At 31.0% G+C, this 23,042-nt stretch overlaps 1 protein-coding gene across 2 annotated transcripts; it reads left to right on the forward strand.

Moving 5' to 3' along the window:
• Positions 1-1,214: 1,214 nt before the first annotated feature.
• LOC116771260 (uncharacterized) lies at positions 1,215-3,628 on the forward strand. Of its 2 annotated transcripts, none has more exons than XM_061523378.1 (2): positions 1,215-1,707; positions 2,247-3,628. In XM_061523378.1, exons 1-2 carry the CDS (start codon positions 1,630-1,632, stop codon positions 2,607-2,609), a joined length of 441 nt encoding a protein of 146 aa, XP_061379362.1. In that variant the 5' UTR covers positions 1,215-1,629; the 3' UTR covers positions 2,610-3,628. The 2 variants fall into 2 exon arrangements, with proteins under 2 accessions (XP_061379362.1, XP_032518956.1); XM_032663065.2 differs by lacking the exon at positions 1,215-1,707 and adding an exon at positions 1,836-2,107.
• Positions 3,629-23,042: the final 19,414 nt, after the last annotated feature.

Here is a 23,042-nt window from a genome sequence, read left to right on the forward strand (position 1 = left end):
CAATGGCTCTCGGTGTCGATATACATTTTTGAAACTTGACTTATGTTGCGTCACTTTATTATACAGATAAAACATAAGATTTGTTCTCAAAAAAGTACTTAATAATATATGAACTTAAAAAGTATTAAATTAGAATTATTTCTTATAAGAAAATATATTACATGAACAATGAATTAAGCCATCCCTTTGATAACAGACGATTAATCATTTAATTACAAAAAGGTTTTCATAAAAAGTTGTAAATAGGTGGACGCGCAGGTCTTATTGGAAGTCAATTAGTTTTCTACGCGATGTTGTTTTTTTTGTTGCACAAGAAGATGCGTTTGTAAAAACGGGGCTTTCATTAAAACATGCTGTAATTACCGCATCTTAATGTGGTGTCGTTGCTGACTGTGAATTTATTATAATAGTCCGCCTTTAGATGTTTCTTTAGCTGGGATTATAATTTTTTTCACTTTTATTATTAACAACCATCCTATTGCAATTATTCTAAGTATAAAACTTATTTGCTTATGTTTACTTCGTTTACAAGGTTCCCGTATATGTACATACATCGTTTGATCATGTTCCTCTGTAAGCTTTCACTTAGAAAATGTTTCATTTGAAAATTTTTCAAATTTCAATGTGAATTTTCTTGTTCTACGTGTGCTTGTGGAATTATTAACTGAAGTTTTTTCTTTATATTGAATGTAAAATTAAAAAAAGAGATATCTGATAACTTCTAATAACCTTTAAACTTATATCAATTTAATCCGAATCAAGAACATTATCGGCTTTTGTATCTCGATGATATTTCGTTTCATGTTTCTCAAATACCTAGTATTTACTCTCTTCGTTCATTAATTTTTATTTTTAACTTTAAATATTTATACTTTAACTTAGTGTGTTAGTTAAAAGTGAAAGACATTTACGGATGATGTGACAACACTTCCGAGTGACGGTGTATTAAGATTTAACAAAAAAAAAAAACCAAAAGGAAAAACATATATAGGTAAATAGAGATTAAACCTTAACAACTTAAACTTAAACTTAAACTTAACCTTAACTTTCGTTAGATTATGATATTTCTAGAAAAGACTTAAAACGTTAGATATATGAGTTTTTAAATATTTAAAATCATTAATAAATGTACCTACATATGTACTTGGAAATAGGAAGCATTAAAAATAGTTATTTATAGAAAAATGAAATTGCATCGCAATAGTTTTAATTTACATAGTGCTAATGAGATGAGAATAATTCCCCGACGCAAGCCTGTGCCAAGTCACCACGCACGTCTCAGAGGATTATCTTTATTAAAATCTAACATAATTCATCATCTTATCCTTGAATCGGAGGAAATGATTTATCAGGTTGTACCAACGTGAACTTGATTTGCTAGCAGCGAGACGATGTAATCACAGGAAGCGACGGGTGCCGGCTATATGTTTAGGAACTTATCTATCCAGCTAGCCAGCTGCCGTGATTCATGATACACAGATAGCCTTGTTTATTCTGCTATCGCCTCCGGATACGCTATAGATCATGCAAATATATGCAACTCATGCGTCCGAAGATTGTACCAGAATGTATCATTAATATCTCGATATTAGAAAATTTTCCACCGCTTATAATAGATGCGTTCACAGCATGGAGAAGACCAGTTATTTAAAACAGAAAAAAAAAGAACAAAAATCTCGAAGACTCTACCAACAGGAACATAGAATGGTATGATTAATAAGGCTTTATAACTAATCTCTAAGGATTCTAAGTCGCGGCACGTCAAAGCTCCCGGCCGTAGGACGGTTGTAGGAACCGGTCGGAGCGCGCGCTACCGATCGCGTGCTGCGCGCGCGCTTACGGCACGCACGCGCGGGGCATGCTTAGCGCGGACCGGGTATAAATAGCCGGCCACCCTTCCTGTTTCCATCATTCCCTTCGTACGCTCCGCGTGTGCATGTCGTTTGCTCTTGAGCAACCTTGTAAATACGTAGACGTAGTTTGTTGATAGTTCGTCCTACTAAGTTAGTATATAGTAAACATGTGTCTCGCTAAGGAAGAGTCACAGTCGCCGCAGAAGGAGGTTCAGTCACCACGCTCTCCTTGGATGAAGCTCTTGAACCGTCAGGTAAATAGTGTTCATATCCATAATTACGTCACTAGTTAATATCATTTTTTTTATTTGTTCAAATACTAAAGTATTTTTTTTATATAGTAATATAAAGTATTTTTTTGAATAGAAATAAAAATTTTGTTTTAATTTTCAGAGCTCAAAACCAAGACTCCCGAGGAAGGTGACGAGCTCCACTCGGGTGAATCTCAACAAGTGTTGGTCGAAGCTTGGGGAGTTGATCTCCAATTCACCACCACGCTCAGACCTGCCATCACATAAGACTGCTTATATCGAAGAACCCATCATAGTGCCGTTCTCCGAATACTTCTATCCTATAGACCCGGTCAAACCGCTGCCAGTAGAAGATAACGATAACGCCGAAAACCAAAACATCTTGAACTCCAGCCGCTTCGAACTCATCTCTGGAGAGGAGATCAGTGACAACGTGGCCAATGAAGTTCGGGAGATCTGCTACACGGCCAAGACTAGCTGCTTCGTATGTAAGCTCTGTTATTAATCAGCGTTAAAAAAAATCACGTCCGTCTTCCAGTTCTAACTATAATTTTGGTAATGATACAGTGAAAAACAAAATCGTGTCTTCCCCAACTAGTTTAAGTGCGTGCGTGTTGCACATCAACGTCTTCCGTTAGTTTTAGTGACGCTGTGTACTGATGCGGGGATTCTGTCAAGTGATCTTATTGTGATCTTAGTTTAAGCTACAACGAATCCCTCTCACCAGTATACAGCGATTTAGTTTCCTATAATCATAAAATTACCGACATGTTTTGGTAGACAGCTTTAATGTCAACTGCACTGTATTTATCTACGCACATATTTCCATATAACTTCTTAGGCTCCTTCAAACATTTGTCGTTAACAATCCGATGTCTTCCACTAGTTTGTAAGGATGTTGTCTGTGATATAAAAAGTACATCAATCGAAGCTTTAATTAGGATAAGAAAGGCCTTAAAAATACAAATTATATATTTACTATGTAAGAAATGATATAAAATATGTAATAACTCTAATAGTCGCTGGTGGAAATGTGAATTTAGATGTTTCTAATCCGTCTTTCATATCGTCCACTGCATGAGATGTATCTGACTCTTAGAGTTATTACTTAATGAACTCGAAAGCTTTAATAGGTTTAAGGTATGATTATTCTTAATTCATTAATTCTTTACTGTACTTTATGTATCTTTACATTTCCTTATTGGTATTTATGCAAAAGTGGGCCGAGCGTGCCAATCTTAATGTTAGACTCATTATACTTAGTACGTTAAACATAAGCTCGAAAATTCTACTATAGATAAGCTTGTTTCTTAATATTCGTGTGCCTTAAATTTAAAATGTATTTTTTTATGTACTCTTTCGTAATCTAATATAGATGTTATGCTCTTTGTTACACGTAATTAAGGTTTAATTTTAAGTTTTTGTAATCTAAGTTAAGAAGCCATTTTTTAGACTGATGTAGTTAAGATAATTTCAAGACTTTCGTTTGATCTCTGAATGTTCAATAAATATACTTTAATAATATATATTGCTTTCATTTCAAAATACTTCTCTCTGGTGAGCAAAACAAAAAACTACTAAGACAGTACTTTTATTTCTTATAAACTACGTGAAACTTTACACATTACATTTTCAAAGAATAAAAGAAGTTTTATTAAAAAAAATCAAAGATAAATTATCTTACAATTAGTGAAATTAATTATACATATATATTTGAACTAGCAATTAGCTAGTTTAAAAGTTAATATGATTGATATATTAGATTACTTGTGACGCGCAAATCTAAACAAAATTTAAATAATAAAACGAGGACAGTAAAAAATCGGTTGAATTTTAAAATAGTAAGGATATTCTCATAAAAACGGAATTATTTAATATGTAATGGAACTTAGTACTATTTATAATCAATACTCTTTCGCTATAATACCATACGTATAACGTATTTAAGAAATACATTTATTCAAACTTATTTTAATTGAAAGTTAATATGTCGGTCCTTAATAAAAAAATACTGAAAATATGACTATATTAATGAGAAATAAAAAATAGTCGGTATATATTTTTTTACTATTTGTAGAAATAAGGCTATATATTGGGTATAATTTAACATAATCATGGAGAAAAATAATTTAATTAAATAAATTTATATATACAGATACAATAAGCGAGTGTATGTTTTTATAGCGAAGTGTTAACAGCCTTCAAATAAAAGGCTGTAACTTAATCGCAATGTTAAAAATTTTATGTTCACTCAAGCATATCGTAAAAAGTTAATTAAATTTATTTAAATGTAAATAGTTTTGAATGAAGAAAATGTATATATCACATTATATTTACATCACTGGCTGCTTTTCGCGTATAATGTTTGTTGCATGTAAACGGGGGAAGGACTGTTAAAGAAAAAAACGATGACTGGAAAGAAGACTTAAAGAAGACTGGAAAGAAGAAGAAAGAAGACTGACAAACTTCGTGCTATAATAAAATAAAAAAAACGCATAATGTACATGTCTTTAGTATCTTTATATTTGATAGTAAACAACTCTTTTAGAATAAATTTACAAACACAATATTTCATCTTAAAATCAGATGTGTTATGAATTTCTGGAGTTAATCCGGTGAGTAATTAAATTAAAAAAACTAAAAAACACGCTTTTTATAGAAACACCGAACTAAAAAATAGGAAATAAATTTGAATAAATTTAAATTAAGAAAATAGTGTTAAAAATTTCAATAAATATAAATTAATAATAGTGTGAATAAAAAAAAATGTATTTTATTTAAAAAAAGCGAGGGGTGCATGGTGTCAATGGTTATAAATATTTTATTGACAGATATGAGTAGAGTGATTATCATTTGGATAATATCTTAAAAAGCACCCCAATAAAAAATTACAGTTTCACCAAGTTATGGACAAATCAGTAATTTGCTGTAAATGAAGTTAATATTCTAATCGTGGATATATTAATTTAGTCTAGTATACATTTTTGTAAAATCGGTCTTGCAATTTCAGTAACTGTAGTATAATTTTTTGTAAAATCGGTCTTGCAATCTCAGTAACTGTAGTATAATTTTTTGTAAAATCGGTCTTGCAATCTCAGTAACTGTAGTATAATGTTTTGTAAAATCGGTCTTGCAATCTCAGTAACTGTAGTATAATGTTTTGTAAAATCCGTCTTGCAATTTCAGTAACTGTAGTATAATTTTTTGTAAAATCGGTCTTGCAATCTCAGTAATTGTAGTATAATGTTTTGTAAAATCGGTGTTGCAATTTCAGTAAATGTAGTATAATTTTTTGAAAAATCGATCTTGTAATTTAAGTAACTCACTTTCGTTTCATTCAACCATTATATTTTAAAATAATTGTGGATTAAAATTAATTCTAGATTATAAAGCATATTTAATAGTTCAAAAGATTGTTTTGATTTTAAAATTAACTGAATCAAAGACTCAGATATATAAAAAAAGTCATATGTTTTATAATATATTGTAAGCATTTAGCCAAGACCTCGCATACATTTAAACTTTGCTACTTATACACAGACGGACGTTTTCTTAAGGTAATTAATATCGGACATAACAGACATACATGGGACACAAAAAATATGGATTGACGTTACGTGTCCGATACTAGTGTAAGATACGTGACATTCAACAAAAGTGTTGCCCATTTATAGCGTATAATGCATCGGCCGAACGTTTAAGAATGACAAATCGGTACATTTCTAAGCGCGATTCGTTCCGATAGTGTTATATCACAAAAGTGAACACCTCAGTTCATGTGATTCCTTGCTGTGTAATAGGGAGCCGTGAAATCTCATCGGTGTGACGAATCGCAGAAAAATTTCGGTTTTTCGGTTATTTCTTAGGGATTTGTACGGGCTTTCTTCGGCGATTCGTCTCGGTGTACGGGTGTCAGTATTACAAACACATGCCCATTGATTTAGTCTAGTTATGTGTTCGGAGATCCGAGACGGCTTTTAGATTTCGCGACCGATTTCACGGTCTGCGATCCGTTACATTGATGTTGACTTGCCATCGGTCACAGCTGCTAGAAGCTCATCAGATGGAATTTTAAGTATAACAGAAGAATCTATAGCTATTGAGTATTGACGCTGAACTTATTGCATTTCGTACGTTTATGCCACAATGGCTGGATGTTAATGAATTTTCGATCTTATTAGCTTTATACATATTACTGATAATCATTTGGACGGCCAAATAATTGTTTTATTTCTATATAGTTGGTACTCTATTCATATTTAAGACCAGCTAGCACTCGCTACTTCCATATTGTTCGAAAAAAGGATTTTAAAATTAATTATTATAAAATTTTATACTTAATAACTATCGCCATATTCATTTTATTTAGTGGACATATGTCTAACAGAGATATATTGTTGTATTGCGGTGTGTACAACTGTAGACCTCACTATCATGTTGAGTAAGCCTAAGTTAGATATTTCAAACTATCACACCACCCAGTACCTACCTTTAACATCAACCAAATGTCATTTGTAATTTAAAATTCATATCTCCATCTTTTGTACACGCTATGAACAAAGTAAGTAACAGGGCTGGGTAGTTGATATATGACAAGGCTTCAACTAGTAGGCATATGAGAGGAAATTTACGAAAAGGGAGTAAAAAGCATTTCCTATGAGTTGTCAATAACATATGTAAGTTTTACAATAATTCTATTTTGAGGTAATTAATTATGTTTGCTCGACCTTCAGATACTGTAATATAAAATATTTGTTATTAAAAAAAATTGATACTTTTAAGTTCGCTTAACAATTATAATAACATTTTTCGACTACAACGTTTTTTTCTTTTCAAATTAATATTCCTTATATGTTTTTTATTTCACAACATTATAATTACAAGCAATTTAATTGCACATGTTCTTTCTGTATAAACCAACTGTTTTTTTTTTATTTAAAATTTTACTGTTTCTTTACTTTATTCAATACTTTATTCAATAAAAAAAAATACTTTCCGATAATTTAATTGTTAATCTTTTGTGAATTAATACCGATACATACCGATACATACCGATACATACCGATATTGTGTACAGTAATTTGCATGTATTAGACTCGTTTGTATTAAAGCTATATAAGGAATGAACGCTACTTTTACAGCTCATCTTAAAACTTCTTTACCCCAATCAAGAGGATACAACATTATACAGAGACTATACTCAAATATCCACTCCAATAAATAGTATGACAAGCTGACTTCGTAACAGTATTTTCATTACTCCCTTATAAAGGTTTTTCTAGAAGATTCTCTTAATCCTGACCATCCTTATAAGGATTCTGAACTGTCATCATTGTCATCGATCAAGTTTCCAATTACCGGACTTCTTGAATACGGTGAAAATCGTTCTCAAAGATTCCGTTCCATACAGACATACATAAATACAACTCAAACTTACAAATTTATTAACGAATATTAATTTATAATTTTAAAGCGGTTTATAATCTCGTCGGCTCAAATTATGTATCGGACAATTGCAACTTATTTTGTTACGAGACAAGTCAATTTTCAGACCTGATGGAGTCTGGAAAGTTCGTTTGTAACCCGGACTGGAAGAATCGAAATATAGTTTTGGCTCCATGTTCTGATGGTGACGATTGTGACTATGTTCTTACCCACAAAAATATTTCACAGTCACTCCTTAATAGCTAACAACCCACCAAATCATCTTCAATCACCATCAGCTTTCAGCGAGATACGGTCATTTTGTTTGATAAAAAAATTCACATTGTAAGAAACTCCTTATTAAAATACGTTCCATGACATCCTTAAATAGGTGTTTGAATTTAATTGACATATACTTTTTTATTTATAAATAAAGAAATGACAATGCAAAGCAAGTCATATTTTAAAATATGTTACGTTTTTCTAGATCTAAGTGCATATTAAATTCCCGAGGTAAGACATTTAGCTTATGGACGTAATTTTTTTACAGTTTCTTTTACTGCTTCAACGGTTTTTGTAAGATTACTATCACAGCCAACACTTTGTCTGTCACAAACAGAGGAGGTCACGTTAAACAAAACATTAAGCCGGTACACAAACATTTGGCACAACACCAAGCATATGGATTGCAAAAATAGTATTCAGCCCGCTATCTAGGTACATGTAATGGAAGCACAGTAATTTGCATCTCATTATCACCCCTTCTGTTTTAATAGCACAAAGTTAATAAGAAAAGTAAGAAATAAATGAACAATCTTACAAAAATTACAGATTCTAAATTCAAAATATATATTTTTTTCCAATCTTAAAACTATTTATGACCAGACCAACTATTAAATTGGGAATATTTAAATAAGTTATTGTAATACGTACCTACATAGTACATTAGGTACACTTTAATTTTTGTAAGTCGTATATTGTAAAACGTAGGATAAAAGGAATATTTTATTAAAGTCGCCTGCCGCCTCGTCGGTCTGTTTGTCGGTCACACAAAGCGTCCATTCAAAATCTGCTACTTAACAGATTTGGGGAAAATTATTATAGCTCACACATTGATAGGTAAGTACTGTTGGAAAAACAAAATAAAAATACATTTTTCTGTTCGCATTTACAAATATGCCTTTTTCACTGTATTAATGAAGCGAAATGTGGAGATAGATGACTTAATATTTTTTAAAATACGAAGGTAAAAATAAAAAACAAATATTATTCTGTTGACCATACTTATTTTAGCTTAAGACCGAATCAGGATATAGTTGGTCGATTTTCGACAAGTCCTCATTCTCATTGAGATCCAAATATCTGTGAAAATCAATACACCTTGTGACATCCCCTGTTAAAATTCACAACTATTCTTGTGCAAAATGGCGACCTAAAACAAATAAGTCTCGCGTGAAATTCGTATAAAGTTGTCGGTAAACTAGCACTTACCCGCTTATTGTTTACATTCAGAAAATACACGAATATATACTTTATATGTATAGCTATAAAGTTTAAAATAAATATCGTTCCGGTTTAAACAGCTTTAATTGTTAATAGGTTCACGCTCGGATATTTCGTCAACAAGAGTATACAAGCCCAAAGTGCCGCGATCTACGGTTTGTAAAGACTAGAGCACGGTCGGGTTGTTTTAAGGGTGCGAATGAGGCTTTCATGCTCTTTGATTTTATTTAAAAAACATGTTAATTTAACACTCAAGAAGTATGTTTGAATACTCCTCGACAAAAGCCCGGTGTAGAACGTTCTAATGAAGTTAAATGTGTATATGTTAAGAGAGAGCGGTAGTTTGTTTTGTATATATATTAAATTGTGTTAGTTGCATTGTTTATAACTCAAGTACGTTTGTATGAATTCGATTGAAAATTAGTAGGTAGATAACTAAGAACAAAGGACAGATAGTTTGTATCTAAAATAAAATATAAAATTAACTTAATAAAATCCAAAATCTGATTATTTACTTCCTCTAAGGCGGAAGAGAGTTCGCCCGGTCATCTATAAGCACATATCTATTTTAAAAAACCGATGCGGACGAAGTCGCGGTTTTAAAACTAGTTATAAATAAAGCGTATTATTACAAAAACATTTTTATAACAACGTAATTTATATTTCCTTTTTATTGAGAATAATTAATTACATATTCCAGCATTACAGCGCTTTACGTACGTGTCATAAGTCGCGTTTAAAGGTGACGTGTGTGTGTTTAAACTTAGCGCTTTAAGTGTACAGTAAATGCATTTTGCAAGACAAGTGGCCGGGAAGTTGTTAGTTAAGTCATAATTAGGGAGTTGTGTCACACTTTACGTTTCCGACTGTAGGGTGAACATGCTTTCAGCATTGAAATAGGAAGAATATTACGTAAAAATCTATATTTTTTTATATAATTTTGATACTGTTGTATATTTTTATAAAGATATAAAAATTTCAAAGTATGTTAAATTAAATATGCAAATTATAATTGAATGATCTAGCAATATGGTCACCGTATTATTTGAATTCATTTAAGGCATTGACGCAACATTAGTAGCAAATCAGAAACAGATGACGGCGTAAAAAGTATTGATAGTTTGTTTTTAAAGATGGTTACTGATGAAAAAAAACCTTTTTGCACGTGCAGCGGCAATTTCGTGCCGGCTCAAATTACAGTGCATTCCTTTTTTAAGCGGAAACCGTGGATTTTTGGGTGTCTTCAAAAATAACGTCATCGTGACAGTTAATAGTGTACAGTTATTTATTGCCAGTGGAAATAATTAAATTTAATTGATAAACTAAATTAAATTAATTTTAATATGTGTAACTTATACTTTTCTGCACCGGTTGCGACTACACCGCATAAAAAGGGCTTAGGTACCTTATATATGTATTTTAAGATTTTTTTTTAAATTTTGGGATTGAGAAAAAACTGCAAAAAGTCCACTTATAAGCCTCGCAAAATTCCTCAAACGTAAAAAATATACATTCGATGCGGTCATTTTGTAAGGGCCCCCCCAAAAAAATAGCAAACCATTCAAAAAACCAACTCTATAGTTATTTCACCAGAGACTTATAAAAATTGCCGTTCTACTAAACCGGCACCTTTCCATCACCGAACATAATACTGACCGATATTTAAAAAATCGAAAAAGTAAAAAAAAAAATGCATTGTATAGCAAAAATAGCCGAGCCTCGGGGCGGACTAGCCCAGGAAATGACGACAAAAAACTATGAAAGCCTACTATGTGTCTGCGTTTTGATGGATCGATGTAACACAATCATTCGCTACGAACTCGCTAAGATGCTTTAAAGTGCCCCTTAAAGATGAAGTGATATTATTATACCCTATGCCTATTAACATTACAGCTATATTCAGACGAATTTCAACCTTATTTCATATAAAAATAAACTTAATTTTGAGTTTTTCTACCTTTTATTTCCTGGATAATTGAACGAAGTTTAAAGGCGATTACGTATGAAAGATCCGTCAAAAGAAAATGAGTTTTAATCTGTTCGCATAAAGTACATTTTGTTTTAATTCGAGAGTGGTTATGCTATGCTAGATATTGAATGTTCCCAAATAGAACACGTGTTAGATGGCCACTGGAGAACCATTGAAACTTGTTTACTGGAACTGTGATAACATCCTCATTATTTGCCATCAATGTTGTGATTTATTGTAATTTTTTTTTTATTATATTTATTTAAAATAATCTATATAAAGTTTTTACTATTGTAAACTATATTTTAGTTAAGCAATCCATGTTAATCACAGTTCAAACTAACAAATAACATTAAAATAAACTATATATATACAACAAATAGCTTCAATTTACCAAGATACAATTAAAAAACGGGATGAAAAATCTTTATTATCTTTAAGATTATAAATAAAAATTATTTATCTCTTCTATTTACATTTATATAATAACAGCAATCCATTATTTGGCCTAACATAAATGTAGGTTAATTTCAATATATACATATATATAAAATATACATACATATATATAAAATGCTTAAAAAAATACGCCCGTCCGTAAGATCATATTCAAGATCTCTTATAATATTATATTCTATAATCTTTAAAAACATTCAAAGGCACACCATAGAATTAAAAAGTGGGCGTCACTTCTACTGTCATTTCAAATCCGAGCATAATAGTTGGCGGCAAAAACCGCGCCATCGCATTATAGGGAAAAAAAAATCTACTGCCCGCCTTCACAATCGAAGTTTAAATGGAGAGTCTTAGGAATACGGGCAATAAATTCGTTTTGATTGAATTTCGGACGCATGCTGGGCCATAGGGGCTCATTATAGTCCTAAGATTTCGTCTTTTTTTTTTTGCTACTCGCAATTTATTCTTTTCCGTAAGTGCATGCTTTCTAAATATTTATTACCGATACATTTCTAATGCTGATAATTTTGTTGATTGTATATATGCTGTACAACATACAAACATTAGTATTTCTTTAAGATTCATTATGTTGCCTGAAGCTAGTTGAACTCTAACATAATTTAAAAAATTCCCAATGAATTCGTTGTGGTCAAAAACTAAATCTAAATGAAAATGACGTAAATAATACATGTTATATAATTTCAATGTATTAAATCTTATCTGACATACGTACAGACGTATGCAATTATATTTCCTGGACATATCTCTCATAAAAATGCTTTGTCCTGGAAGTTGAAGAATTCCGAGGATATTTGCTTCGCCGAGCTCATGAATGAGCTGCGCGTGCGCAATCGATTACACAAACTTACTTTTAGTGAATAAAAACTAGCGGACGCGTCTTCAAAGGCTTCACTCTCAGGCTGTACAGGATCCATTCGAAGCAGATAACTGGAACTTCCCCATTATCTGCCACTATGAAGTAGTATCAATGAAACTATTTAACAACGATTCGACATGCGATTTAATTTTGTGCATTATCTGTGAGTGGATTTGTAAGGAGCTACAAATTTTGTCTCGGTCCATAAATACTTTTTTGTCTATTGGAATTTATGTCAAAAAAAAAAACTAATTCTGGTTCTTTATTCAAAATAACATTTTTTTTAAGTAAAGATTCAATATGTTAAGAATATAATTAATTATTTTAAATAAATATTAAACATCATAGAAATCGGATTATGTTATAAGTGAAATCGGATAAGATAAGATAAATTATAAACACAAAAAAAACTCTATTGATACAACACGAAATTCCAAAAAATATTACATAGTTCATAGTTGCGAACGATCTCATAAACAAACAAGCTGCTCTCGAATAGATCACAAGAAACTTAGGATCTTAAATAAATATGTGCTGAATGATCAAGGGCATTAATGTTTGTATACCGACCCTTAACTTTATAAGACGATTCTTTTATTCCGTGACACGTCAAAATTTACCTTACATTTTAAGCTAACTTTATTGGAAATAATCTCAAAGACGACACTTAATAAATTTAATAAATTATAATATTCATACAATTTGATGATATGATGGAAGTACGGGTGTAATTAAATTACAGCATAAATAGGGTTGTCAGTGAGGGTGTATTGTGTGAGCACGTGTTACAACAATTAAGAAGAGCCAGCGGGGGCCCGCTTTATATGGAGGTGGAGGCATTGTAACCGAGGTGACGGTCTGAGGATAATGCCACAGCATGAGGTCACAGTGTCAAACATGGCCAAATCGATCTAGTTCTGTTTAAGGCGTAGTATTAAACATCATTATGGTTATCAAAAAAGTTTTTATGAACATTTTATGAAAAAAAAAATATTAAATTTAACTCTAACGACTGATCCTATTTATTATACGACTACATAATTGTTTATCAGTATCTTGTACTTATATTAGTTGTAAGCGACGCTTACATAACTGACTCCATTAGATTTTATACTCTATTATTAGCTAGCTAAGATCTATTTCCAATCTCGTGTCCGTCAGGTTCCACCTAATCGTCCAGCCTACCTCAACAATTTGTAAAGTAAACCTCGTTATCAGCAGTCAAGTTGACTTATACCTTCCTTCTCAGTTCTTAGTAAAGATTATGTATCAACTACACCTCAACTATTTGGAATTATATTATAATTGGCATCTCATATTTCATTATTACTGTTATGTATTAGATATAAGATAATGTATAAATAGACCCGGCCTTGTTAAGCATTTGTCCAAATAATCGAAAAATCATAGAAATTTAATTTACAATATTTTTTTGTTAAACTAATGTCTTTAATTTATAAAATACGTTAGACCTACCTTCATTTTAATGTACGAATTATTATCATAGGTTGATAATATATTTAGATGAAATAATTCATTCAATTTAAGAATATAATTTATTCCAAACAACATTACATCAAATTGACCAAATATCGAATACATTCAATTACGTTGTATTGTGCTCACAACAGTTCCATAGAAATCTGTTAAGTGGAACTATGATTTAGCTGCTGGTTGTTAACTCACTAACTGATAGAATGGATTAAAGTGACACGTGGTAAATACAATGAAATATTAGGGCGAGGTGGTCGCACCGCCCGCGGAGACATCGCCGACGTGGCAACACGAACGCCTTGGGACTATGAATTAAGATACTGTTCCTTTACTCCGTTTTACTTATATTGATATAACAAAAACAACTCTGATTTTAGATAGTGACGTCGTACAGGTGATATATTTGTGAGTAGTAACAGTTAGATTTATTGTATAGTTTTTGTATAAAAGTTTTTTATTTATTTGGTGATAAACCAATATTACTTAAGAAGCATTTGATATAGTTTCACAAATAATTCATTTCATTTAAAATGATTTTATGATCAATTTTAAATAACTGTTAGTATTGTAACAAAAGCTATTGCATATAAATATAAGTTTATCTATTTCTAAACGGGTATCGAGACAGCACCTTAACATTGTCCTCGTGACTAGCAAGAAAACGCTAACTGTCCCGCCGGAGGTTTTGTTTCCTTCATTCGTAGAGCAAATATTGGGCCTGACTTATTCAGACCGTTTGCAAACATTAGTCTACTGGGTGGCGGACAACAAAGACATTCTCGGAAACTCCGTGACAACACTCCAAATATAGTGATTATATTCTAATTGTCTACCCACCTGGTCTATTTAGATTTTAACTGTAACAACATGTTTAAGGAAACACTTAATTGATGACCGCTCATTGTTGATGTTTCACAAGTCGAGAACAATATTGATAACTCAGAACACATCTGTTAACTGTATTGACACGGGTGATACGGAGAAGAGAAGAGGACTTGAAGATGTTGATTAATGAATCAATATCTATTGCCAATCAATCAGAAATTAACCGAGGCACTTATCGTATACGAACTATTGCAAAGTATTAGACTTTACCATAGACCGTTTAGTAAAAATATATGTACATAATATAAGTAATCACTCATCGGATTTAAATATGATGCTATTTCTACCGGAAGCTTTTTTTTACTGGTTACCCGAAAACGTATATATTATTTATTTTTAATATAATGTATATTGATTTTTTTGATCACAAAATAATCAGCACGTAAACTTAAATTGTATTTCTAAAAAATCATTATTATAATATCTAATCGGAATTTTATGAGTCATTACTCAGGTTTAAGTTATATTAAATCTCAAAACAAATAACAGAAATAAAATTTTGCTATTCGATTATAAAGACAATCCTCGTTTATCCATTGGAAATATTTTGTGCACGTTATCCATTCCTCTCCCTATTCATCATCCCTCAAGAACGTCACTGTCTTATTCGTCAGAAACTAAAATCGGGTCGCCATCATCAGAGGTATCCTCATCAAAACATACATTCTTACGTTGCTTTTCAGTTTTCTATTTATTGCTTCCTGTAATATTTTTTTTACATGTCTAGCCGTCTTTGTTTCTGCTTTTTTTTCTTCTTTTTGTTTTTTTTTTATTCTCCGCATCTATTATTTCTTGATTATGTGGTGAAGCCGTGATTACCACAGCTTCACCTCGCCTAGTTGACGTTGAAAGCGGCTCAACAACTGGAATGGGTCGTATGTCAGCTGGATATAACTGAAGATGAAGAAGTGCCTAATCGTGGTGTTGCGGTTGGTGCTCTTGGTCTTGAGCTTGTGGAATCCAAAGGAACGGTCAGATCATTAGCCACGGATGCTGCTGTTTGCGTTGGTAGAAAGAGGAGCGTTTGGTGAAAAATTTTCCGGGTGCTTTTGCATTAGCTCTCCCAGCTATTTCCCCTAGTTGATAGTGAGTTTCAACATGTCCCGGATGGTTTGTTAACCAACGGTATTTATTTCCTAGCCATGAAACATACTTATCATATAAACATTCCATCATTTTATTATTTTTTACATCAAAAGTGCTAGTCTTATATAGTAAAATATATTTTTTTAATACACTTTACAACAAAACAAAACAATTATAATCGTCTGTCTGCGTGTATGTAAGGGAAACTGTAATAAAATTTTACAAACCGACTTTAAGGACTCGTTACTTATTATATTAAGTAAAATTTTATATCAAGCCTTTCTAAATTAAATTTATTTACATAGATAACTTGTTTAACTAAACTAATAGACAAGTTAAAGACTTAATAGGTCTCAAAGTTATAAGTCACCTACGTGATTAATAACGAAACGGAAAATGATTGAAAGAAAAATATAACTCAATTTTAAGATGGAGGAAAATACATCTAGAAAACTGTTAGGTTGAAATTTTCTAAATATGTATGTATATATATGTGCTCCTTTGAGTACGGTAATTTATCAATATGTAAATAATTCAGTATCTTCTTTCAACTTTTTTTAATATTACCTACCTTTATTCAATAAAACGAATAGCAATCATTTACCTTAATACTGGGGTATATTTTTTTCATTTGGAAAATCTCTTTAAGTAGGTTTTAGTGCCATTAATTTGATTCAATATCTGCAAGCAGTTCTAAGTCACGGTTACAAAAACCTATCTAAACTAGGTTATTTTAATTTTTATCATATATAAATATTTTCATCATATATATATTTATTTATCTACGCGATTCTTATGAAAATATAACTCCGATGCATATTCATAGATATTTGTTGCCTCTGGCACAATGAACACAAACCTTTGCCATAATAATCTGTAACAAGAAAAATATCTTTTGTAGTCAACATCTCAACAATGACATCGGCCTATCCTTTTTGGCCAATGTTTGGTTAGCTGCGTATCGTATTGTGAACTCGGAAATCAATTTACGATAATTGTCATTTATTATGAAATAAATATGATGCTTTATCCCAAACACAATTGTCAGACTCGAGCATGTTTAATTCAAAGGCACGTTGAAGAAATTCGACGGAGCGTTAAGGACATCTCTTGTATGACGTTTGACAATAATTATATTAAAGGCATCCATGTCTTGCAAGTTATTAGGAAATTGAAGCAATGACGTAGGAATGTTTTCGCAGCTTAGAAGCAGATGTTGTTGCGTTCGGATTCATTTATCAAATCAATTATTGACAGTTTAATATACTGATGTTAAGTTTTTTTTTTTTTATAATTCAATAATGAAAATTATATACCTATGTGAGTAAAATACAACCATGATAGAAATTATATGAAGAAAAAAATTAATTTAAAATTCCTTGATTACTTGTTGGGAAGCTTAAAGAATTTTTTTGATGCGTTTACGTAATAGTTAAATTAATGAGTTTTAATATTTTAAATACCTAACTTAAATTGTTAGACACAAATTTTCCGCAATTTAACCCATGTTAGTGGTTGCAAGGGTTCAAGGGTTAGAATCGTTGATCCACTAAAATATAGCATTAAAATGTAATGCTTCTGTTTGACTCAGACAAGCATTACATAAACATTTTTATTTGAGTTTTCATTAAAGAAATTATTAATTTCAGCTAATACACAAATTGTCGCCATAATTATTTTAATAGAAGTGATATTTAAAATTCAGCTGACTTTTTATTTAAAAAAAAATGATTCAGTCATAAAATCATATAAATATACGTCCATAAATATAATTAAATTCCCTTTATATTGAATATCTCTTAACAGAAGTATAAAGGATACTATTCATTATTCATGCATATTATTCAATATGTTTTATGAAACGTTTAGCAGATCTATTATAATAAAACTATAATGAAACGAAAAATTCAATGGAATTCCACGCCTGGATGAACGGACGATTTAAAGTTGCCTTTTAAAGTAAATTTGTCTCCATTTTAAACACTAAAGGGTCCATTAAATATCTCTTTGTCCGCCATTGATTTGTAGTTGACTGAATATTATGTTATATGGGGTGTTCATTAAAATATACGAAGATGATCGCGACTATAATATTATTTTAACAGAAAAAATAACATTACCTATGTATAAAGAGAAAGCCAATAGCATCTTGACTGTGTGTATATAAAATGAAATTTTTATCCCGCATATTATAAACGTAAAGCATAAGATTTAAAAGAACAGCCTGTATAACGCACACTTTAGCGCGGGTATCAAGCGATTATATGTGACAAAGGGCATAATAACTTTCATAATAGAGGACATCAAAAGTAAATGGTAACCGAACGCTTCGAGAAATCCTTTAAGTTTATGTTATTTAGCGTAAATTATAAGTCAATATTAAGGAATAATGATGTCGCCATTTATTTTTAAGCACCTTGAGATTTCGACTTGCACCGTTGTTTTTTTTTTTTTGTTTAATCGTCCAGAAATTAACCGCTCGTAGTTGCGAATAGTATTCACTCCTTCTAGAGACTTTAGTTATAGCTACTATTTATGACTAAAATATTTCTTATAATATAATTTAGATTGCATCTAATGGTTTATTTATTAGTTAGAAAGTCTATATTTATACTTTTTGTTAAAAATTCATGGAATCCAGGACACAGCACGATGGACGAATTCCTACAAGAAGTGTACGTGTCGCTATGTTATAAATGACGTGGTTAGTTTGGTTAAAGATAAAATAAAAAAAAAAAAACAAAAAGACAAGACAAAAAAGGTACGGTTTGATAAATCAGATAATGTATATCAAGTTACTGATTCTAATTTACAAAAGCAATTTATTTGTTTTTGTATTAAAGTAAAATATTATAGTATTTTATGAGGTATTAGTATTCAAAATAAATATTAACTATTGTATATATTAAGATCGTATTCCGAGTGTATAATATTGTAGGATAATGTCCTTGTACTAAAATATAATTTGAGCCTTTCAGAGAACTTAAATACTGGGGTCATATAATAAAAGTTTCGATTTTCATTTATGTAATGTCTATAAATTGGTTTGAATAAATTCTTACTAAGTAAAAACCATTAATGAAAAAAAAAAATGATTTTTAAAAATAGAAAAAGAACATCTATCTATGAGCTATGAAGGTTTTAATGTTTTGTTTTCTATTGGATTCTACTTTATATTCTTATATGTACAAATAATTTAAATATTTTGATGGACATCGTATACTCGTTAATAATCATGTCCTTAATATTATTTTAATTTAACATATCCATATCCAAGGCTAAATTATTTTTTCTGCCAAACTTTTTCGCATAGAGTGAACTAAGACGTATAATATTCTATTTAATTATTCACCTTTCTAAGTAAAATGTGACCCAAATCATTGAAAACCATTTTTTTTTAAACAAGACGCTTAGTTTCCGGACATAATAAAGTATTGTGTCCCTAACTAAAACCTACATATATTTCTCCTTCCAATTCCTAACATTATAATACCAACAGCATGACGTCTGTATTTAAAGAGGGATTACAGTTAGACACAAAATAGTATTGATTGACACAATAATCAGCCGTCATGAGACACAGCAAAACTAAGAGCAATCCCTGTATTCTACATTCTCATTGTGCTGAACAATCTCGAATCTTATCTGACGATCTTTGAGATGCTATCAGCGGTCTGATCCCAAGAGGTGAGCACAATGTTTGGTCTCAATGTAACACGTGGGCATAACAGTCAAAATGAAGCTCAAAAATACGCCTTTCTTTGTTTTTTTTTTAAGTTTACTTTTTTAATACACGTAATTGAATTTTTCTCCGCACTTATTTAATGTAATTGATATTATTGTAGGAATATTTGATTTGGAATAATTTTATACGTTTACGTATAATATTATAAGTGCGAAAGTATTTTTTGAGCATAGATCTGCGGTATCAGGTTACACGGGAAAAGGTATTTTTGGAATTTATTAAATAAATATGGAGGATATAATTTTCGGCAGTTTTATAGAATTTGATAACATTCAAACGAAATTACCTAATATAAATGTTTCTTTTTTATTTTATTTTTATTTTTTTTAATTAACAGACGATATTTGTGTACACACCTTAGTTATAAAAAAATATTGTATTCGTTTTCGATACTTCCGAGTTATACTATAATGACTGACGTGACATAATAACTACATTCATTAAGACTATTTTACAAACAAACCTAAATTTAATGATTTGCAAAATTTTAGCAACATTTCCAACATACATTAATCAAAAAAAAAGTAAAATCTAAACTGTTTGAAGTAAACTCCGCCCATCGCCGAGAGTTAACAAGAAAGTCAACGGACACCTTGAGCCAAATATTATTATCGTCACTTCCCAAACACTTCCCAGAATTAAAAGCTTTAGTAGAAACGAAACTATTTGACCAACTATAGTGGGTTACTTCGGGCGTGTTAGGGCGGAGCGCACGTTACCTAGGGCGGGAAAGTCATTCCCATCGGCTTGTTACAATTTGTATAATTAATTACAAGGGCGGACGTTTCAGACGTCATCTACCTTATGAGGCTTTATTAGAAATGGGAATAACACTCCATAATAGTACAATAGTTTATACTTAACACTCCAAACCTAAGCCTTCTTTTTTAAATACGTTTTTTTATCAACCCGAACAACCACTCTGAATTTTTCTTAATATTAATATTGTCCGGATCATTCTGTGTGATGTTATAAATTAAATTCTAAAACGCAAAATTTTGGGATAAACTGACTCTCATATAATATAAGAATTTTCTCTAAGAGACACTAATAAATTATATGTATTTCTTTGTTGTATTATAAGATGTGAATATCTAATTCTGGGACGGATTAATTTTTAAGGATAGAGTACTATATATATATATATATATAATCACTTGATATAAAAAGTGCTTTGCCTGAAACATCGTTAAAACTCTCGCTATCATTCATATACAGTAAGTAAAATATAGTACACAGTATATTAAATGTTAATCCGGATAAATTTATAACAATAACACATGTTTAATTAAATTATGATAAAGCCTTTACACCATAACGTCATATTCATAATTTTGGTAATGCCCTCACGAATCTCGTTCGAGTATTGAAAATAGAATTAAATGCATTAGTATCATACAATATTCTTACAAAATAAAAACTAACGTAACAAAGGAATCTATTTATCGTCCTTATATTATAAATGTGTAAAACCAGTTAAATAGCAAACTATCAATAGATGAATGTTTCTTTATGTTATGGTGAACCAACTTGGCCGTGATGTTTCACGCGCATTTTACTCGAAATCCCCATTCTAAGTCTATACCACAACTCTGCTAAATTATAATGATTCTTCACACTTTCAGATAAAGCTCAGATTTGATTGAAGTTTTTTTAACCATTATATAAATCATTACTATCGAAATTAATCTCTACCCTGGTGGATATAGAGTTTAATTTTAAATGTGGTTTATATCAGCAATAATTCGCTCCTGTGTCATAAGAAGGCTTTTATAAGGCAGCTAAAGGTATCCGTATTGTTGGTAATCATTGAAGCAAACACTTGTTATTTTAAGAGATCATCCACCCTTAAAGCTTTACATTGAGTTTCTATTCAATGTTAGTATAATGTAATATTTATAGCACACACTTGGAAGGCACATTCGGGGCCGACACTTTATTGTTAACAACGAAATTGTTATATGTTATGGTCATCAATCATGTTTTTTTAAACAGATTTGTTATAATTGGAAGCACAAAAAAAAAATACTAAACGCAGTATCTAGAATGTAGTCTCATAACCAGTGTTTGTGATTCACCACATCGATAAACAAAAATTCTAGTAAAAAATAATTTCTTATAAATATTCATTAATTACATTGTACATTCCGTATAATACGAAAGTCGATTTTTTTGTGTGCTATACAAAATATTTTATAAAAATATATATTAATGTCCCTGTCACGAGGATATTTAAAGGGAAAAAAAAGTTTTTTGAGAGCGAAAAACGCCTGACGTCGCGGATACTAATCTGTCAGACCCTTTGTCCAAAAAAGGTCCAACTAATATTTAGTAACCATTAAATAAATTCGTTCCAAAAAGATTTCTTTTAAAAAAATGTCCTCAGGCAAACCACTTTTAAATATTTATGCGCATATGGCTTCCGGCTATTTGGAGTGGGTTATGCTAAAAAATGTTAGAAAACTTTTTTTTTTAAGCGAAAAAAAAATATAACACAAATGGTGATTTATGATTGATATTAAGCTTGGAGATATAGATGACAGAACACGCAGCTTGAATTTAAAAAAGGTTTAATCTAAAGTTATGTATCTCCTACAGATTACAAAAGGACCTTTGCATACGAAATAACGATTAAAAAAAAAACGAAAACGAACGGCACAGGTTCATGATAAAAAAAAATTGAAGGGCCGTCTCCTAACTTTAAAATTAAACAAGAATTCAAAATTGCTTCGCGTAAAATTCCTTAAGGCCCCGCTAATTAAAGATGGCGATAAAAAAAATGTAAATAATTCATAACTGCGGGAGCTCGCAACGTTAAGTCAGGTAGCGAAATGAAATTACGAACGATTTAAAAAAGGCAGTCCATCGGATGATTAAAGAAAATGTCACAGATAATAATAGGTAGGTTATTTTGCGCAGTTTTGTACGCTGAAGCAAAATTAATTTACATAAAATCATGAATTTTTTTTCGGGCGTGTCCTACAAGTCCAAAATAGTTATTTTTTAATAAGCAAATTATTACACATGTATGCTGTGAACGTAATTGTAATATTCTATACGTAGAATATTACAGATCATACAAAAGATATAATTGTTGTAAATATAATGGAGTGGCAGGGCCGAAGCGAGGAATCGCTTATTTGCAGCCCTTTTAAGAAGTAAAACCGTGAAACAGAAACAAGACTATTGAACAACACGTAGAACGCTCAGGGACCATTCAACAACCGTAAAATAGATGCCTTCTCCAAAGTACGCTACAGTATTGTATGTTCGGTACCCTGTTAATGCCAAAACCGACAAAGAGTCCCGTAAGCTGTAAAAACAATCCTTAAAAGGCTTGGATTTCTAAACGTAATCCTTTTCAAAGTGCACCGCCATGCACGTTATATTTTCAAAACAGTAGAAAATCCTTCTCCTTCACCAATTTGCCGCCTGAATAACTTCATTCATTCATTTTTTATTTAATTGAACGCTATTTTATGGGTTTTTTATAAGACAT

Source organism: Danaus plexippus, chromosome 17, assembly GCF_018135715.1.
Source record: "Danaus plexippus chromosome 17, MEX_DaPlex, whole genome shotgun sequence".
Lineage (NCBI taxonomy): Eukaryota > Metazoa > Arthropoda > Insecta > Lepidoptera > Nymphalidae > Danaus > Danaus plexippus.